Here is a 5,434-nt window from a genome sequence, read left to right as displayed (position 1 = left end):
CTCTCTCTCTCCTACTGGCCGTAAGCGCCACAGAGAGGCTTCCATGCCTGTTTTGTTCAGTCTATTCCCAGTCCAGTGTAGTGCCTGCCACGTAGTAGATGCTGACCCTCTGCATCTACTGAGAGAAGAAATATCCCCAGCATTCTAGCCAAGCCAGTGGCGGCAACTGCCCAGATACGATGTGCCAGCCCCTCTTCTAAGACCCTCATTTGTATCTAGCTCCGTGATCCATTCTCAACCAAGGGGCCATCCTGCCTCCAGGGACGTTTGTTAATATCTGAGACATTTGTTATTGTCACAATTTAGGGGAGAGAGTTTGCTGGCATTTGGTGGTTAGAGCAGGGATACTGCTAAGCACTCTATAGTGGACAGGACAGCCCCCACCGCCCAACAGACGATTGTTCAGCCTAAACGTCAGTAACGCTGAGTGGAGAAAGCCTGGCCTCGCCAGTTCCGCCTGCCCTCCAAGCCTGTGTGAACACTCTCGTTTTTCTCATTGACCAGCATGAGGTTCCCTCTGCTCCGCTCCTCAAACCTGCTTCATGGGACACAGCCCTCCGCCTTGCCATCGCTGGTCCCACCCGCCTCTCCCTGGGTGTGTTTCATCAGGTGCCAACACAGGGGGCCACCCCTGCATTTCCTTAAATTAGGGCAGCCCCGTAGCCAGCAATGAGTAGGAGGGTGCAGACACATTTTGTATAACATTGTAAAACACAGAATTGACAGACCTGGGTCTGCAGGGCTCGGCCAGCCCCCAGCTCTGCCTGTGGGTAGCCCCCTGTCTCTAGGTGTCTGTGCCAGGGTGTCACCCACAGAAATGGTGGTTTCCTGTCGGCCCAGCCTAATAACAGGGTTCACGCCATTAGTCACGGCCTCAGATGTTCAGCTGTTCTAGTTCAGAAATGCGACTAGAACCAGGGCGTAGGAGGGCTCCTAACCATGAGAGAAACAGAGCCAAAGCTGCATGTGCAGTTTGTCTCTCCTGAGAGCCGGGCCTGCTTGGTCCGCCAGCACAAACAGAAGCCCCTGCCCAGCCTGCGGCCTCGGAGCCCAGCCGCCATCAGAAACATCTGCTGCTGCTCAGCTCTGGAGTCAGGTGTGAAATGGGCTGTGCCTGCCCGGAGGGCACCTCCCCTCCTCTTCCCAGGGCCTCGCAGCTCTGTGCACAGCTGGCTGCCCGCTTCGCCCTCGCCCTCTCTCCTCTGATCCTGCTGGTGGGACCCGTACCTGAGCCACAGGAGGGGAGGCAGGGCGGGCACGGCACATGCTAACTGCTCCTGCCGCTGCCACAGATGCGCCCTGCATGGGCCTGGGGCTCTGCTGTCCCAAGGGCTCTGTTCTTCCTCCTGCTCTTGGCCCAGCACCGCCTTCTCTCTGGCATCTTCTCAAAGAAGACCTGGCGGCTGAAGCCCTGGCGGATGCCGAGTCGGGGATGTGGAGGAGGCCGGCAGAGGCCACACTGCACAGCCCACGGGTGGTGGGCACCAGCCAGTCGGGGTCCCGAGGCTCCCGGGGCAGCTCTCCAAGGCCCCAGCAGTGCCGCGCTGCGCCCTCTCTCAGGACGGCTGTTCTTGCTGCTCCCAGGCCCCCGTGGGTCGGGGCTGGGAGCCATCTCGAAGGACAACCGGCCACCGCTGCCCCTTGATGAACTTGGCTTCCTGAACACGGGGCTCCAGCTGACGGGCTCGAAGCTGCCTCGGTCCCCAGGCTACACTCTGCATGGGGCGCACGTGGGTATAGGGCGCTCTCACTTCACTGGGCCGAGTCCTGCCACCTCACGAGCAGGAGGAGTAAGCTGGGCACTGGGGGCAGGACTGGGAGGACGAGGAGCTGCACCAGCTCAGAACTCGGGCCCTGGAGGCTGAAGAGGTGTCCTGGTCCTGCCAGTGGGGACGGGCGGCCCCACGGAGGGGGCTCCTCCCTCTTCACAGCACCTGAGGGCTGGGAGTTCTTCCCCAGGTCCCAGCCAGGGCCCCCCAACAGGACTCTGACAGGTGCTGGCTCTAGGGATCCCTGTCCACTTCCCCATAAATAATACCAACACTGACCTCATGGGGCCATGACGGGAACCAAATACTGTACAGACAGATGTTTGCGTAAGTTGTGGATACCACGATAAAGATCAAATAATATATGAATGTAGTCACCAAAAATGAGCAAGCCCTAAAAGGCCATCAGCTGGTGAAGAGAGAAATGCGGTGCACGCATACATGCCCCTCATTCACTGATATGAAGGGATGAGCTACTGAGACCTGCAAACATCACGGAGCCTCCGCTGTGCGCTGCTCAGCGAAAGCCCGGCGTGAAGGCCATGGACTCACGGTTCCGTGGAGATGCTTCTACAGAAGGTAAAGCTGCAGGAGGAGGACAGGACAGGCTGCGGCGGCTGGGCAGCAGGGAGCGGACCACGAAGGGGCACAGGGAGCTCTCGGGGTGATGGACATGTTCTGTATCATGACGTGGTAGTGGTTACATAACTGGACATGAGTCAGCATTCTTCCAATTGTATACCTAAAATTGGTCTGGGGGCAGGAGCGGCCGGGGAGAGGTCACTGGGGGGAAAAGGAGACATATGTAATACTGTCAACAACAAAGAATTTAAATTTTAAAAAATGGTCAGGTTTGCACGTGAAAATTACAGCTCGATAAAGCCAGTTTACAAAGCCGGCCATGGGAAGCGCTTCGCCAGGCCATCAAGCCCCACTGCCCCTTCGGCGTTGGTGCTGAGTTTCCATCTTATCCCGGGAAGCTTGCCTTTTCCCTCAACACTCACTGTCTTCCCATCACCGTGGACGTGTCTCTGTGGTTTTGAAGTTATTGTTGACAGTAGTACAGATGCCCCCTCCAGCCCTCTTCTCCTTCCCCCCAGGCCTTTGCCACGCTATTGTGTGTCCATGGGCTGAACATACATGCATATATGCCCTTTGGTTAATCTCTTCCCCTCCCCCCTCCACCCCTTTGAGATCTGTCAGTCTGTTCCATGCATCCATGCCACTGGTCCTATGTTTTTGTTCATCAGATTCCATGTATGAGTGAGATCATGTGACAGTTGTCTTTCTCTAACTGGCTTATTTCGCTTAGCAGAGTAGTCTCCAGATCCACATTTTTAACTCCTTTAATACTCAAACACCTCTAAGAAATTGCTTGGTTGAGTCCCACCTGACAGATTAGAAAATTGAGGTACAGAGCATTTATTTTTATCTATTTATTTCATTTTATTGAAATTAATGAAGTGACATTGGTTCACAAAACCAAACAGGTTTCAACTACACAACTCAGTAAAACCTCATCTGCACCAGCACATGTGCCCATCCCCCCAAGCAGTCTCTTTCCATCCCATCCCATCCCCTTGCCCACCTCTGCCCCCACCCCGTCTCCCTCTGGCTGTCACCATACTGTTACTGTTGTCTGTGTCTATGTGAGATATAGATAGACTGAGGCCAATGCTGTGATGCACGAGTATATATGTGATTTTTGGCTTAATCCCTTCGAGGCAGAGCGCATTTACTGACTGGTGGTGCCAGAGCTGTGCTGTGCCAGCCACTGTGCCCGGGAGCCTGTGTGTTACCCTCGGGTGCTGCCATCTCACAGTGGTCTGCAAATTGACGTTCTAGATGAACTTCAATCAATTTATTATAAAGGAATTTTTATATCCCTGCTGAAACCACAGGATTGACATGTCAACTTTTTTTAATGCACATTAAAACATAATAAGAGACCCCATGAGGCTTGCAACCAGGACAGCAATGGGCAGTGGCAACCCCCCTGAACCTGTCCCCAAGGCCGCCTTTCCTCTGACTCCTTAGTGAGCCAAAGCAGCCAGCCGAGTTCACCTCCCCACCTAGTCCCTCTCCTGTTATCCTAGGCCCTTCCTTGTTTCACTGTCTGAGCTTTAATAAACATCTTCTAAAATTAAAAAACAAAACAAAACACAGTGATTGACATTTTACATCTTCATCCTCATATATCCTGAAATCACTTAATGTACTCACAGCATTGTCCTCAGTCGTACCCATCATCCATTTTTATGGCCAATACAACAATCTATGGCCAATACAACAATCTATGGTCAATACAACAGTCTATGGCCAATACAACAATCTATGGCCAATACAACAATCTATGGCCAATACAACAATCTATGGCTAATACAACAATCTATGGCCAGTACAACTATCTATGGCCAATACAACAATCTATGGCCAATACAAAAATCTATGGCCAATACAACTATCTATGGGCAATTCAACAATCTATGGCCAATACAACAATATATGGCCAATACAACAATTGGGTAGCAGCTCCAAGGTGACCTTGTGCCCAGCATTCCCCCTCTAAGACCTCCCTTCCAGAGAACACACCTGGCTCAATCTCCAGCTGTTTTTGACTCAGCCAGCACACTTCCACACTCTCTTCCGTGGACCCTGGGCTGGCCAAGCTGAGGGTGGCCCCATCTGTCAGTGACTGTTGTCCGCTGTTGTCCATCAGGCAGCATTTCATGACTTGACAGCAGGTCCAGGGTGTACGGTGTTCCAGTGGATTGTTGGGAGTTAGCTTGGGCTATGTTAAGCCCTCCACGGGACCCAGCCTGAGTGGTCCCTGGGGCTCCAGGGGTCACTAGGATCTTGGCTTTATTTCATGACCTCATGAGTGACATTGGTTGGTTCTGTGAACTATGGCAGAGCAGAGACCCAGCAAGGATTCCAGGAGAGGCTTCTCACCGGGATCGCATTCCATGCAAACTCATGACACACAGCACGCAAAGGCACAAACACATGCACATACCCTCATGGCAGATATAAACACACATACTCACACCAACACACACATGCATATCAGACACACACTCTCACACAAACATACACACACATTCACTCAGCCACTCTCGTTCACATGTGTGTGTGCACAAATTCCCACCCCATTCTTGTTAGGCCTCCTGGCCCACTGTGGCCTGGTCCCAGGCCCTCTCAGGTCTCCTCCCTGAACACTCACCCTCACTCGGCTCCCAGGACCCAAACACACCGGGCATGCTCCCACCTGGGGCTGTGCGAGGTCTTCCTTCTGCCAGGAGACCCTCCCGAGGCCCCTGGGGTCACTCTCTCACTCCACTCTCTATGAAACAGCACTTCTTCGGAGCAGCCTGCCTGGACACCCGAGGTCCCCGAGGGCCCCCTCTCCATCTGTCACCCCACCCTGCTTTGCTTCTCATGGTGTTTGTTGCCCTAGATGTGGGTATCTGCATAATGGCTATCAATGCAGCCTCCACATGGAGACCTCATTCGTCTTTTCAGTTACACCCCTGACATCTAGAATAACATGTGACACATGAACAATCACCCTAGAAATAATTGTCAAATTAGTAAACAAATAAATGGCCACTTTGGCTGCTGACAAGGGCTCCCCCGGTGGTGGCGCTGCCTCCTCCGGGCCCCAT

The 5,434-nt window shown here is 53.2% G+C and overlaps 1 protein-coding gene across 1 annotated transcript; it reads right to left on the bottom strand.

The window, feature by feature from the left end:
* Positions 1-1,267: 1,267 nt before the first annotated feature.
* Positions 1,268-4,500, bottom strand: FAM170B (family with sequence similarity 170 member B). Its single transcript, XM_070431941.1, is given in 4 exon segments — positions 1,268-1,628; positions 1,630-1,774; positions 2,322-2,447; positions 4,362-4,500. Coding segments are annotated over 4 exon segments (771 nt in total).
* Positions 4,501-5,434: the final 934 nt, after the last annotated feature.

The sequence above is a fragment of the Myotis yumanensis genome, unplaced genomic scaffold (genome assembly GCF_028538775.1).
Source record: "Myotis yumanensis isolate MYYU_CA2020_CCGP unplaced genomic scaffold, mMyoYum1.0.hap1 SCAF_13, whole genome shotgun sequence".
Classification (NCBI taxonomy): Eukaryota; Metazoa; Chordata; class Mammalia; order Chiroptera; family Vespertilionidae; genus Myotis; species Myotis yumanensis.
This window is presented reverse-complemented; position numbering and strand designations above follow the sequence as displayed.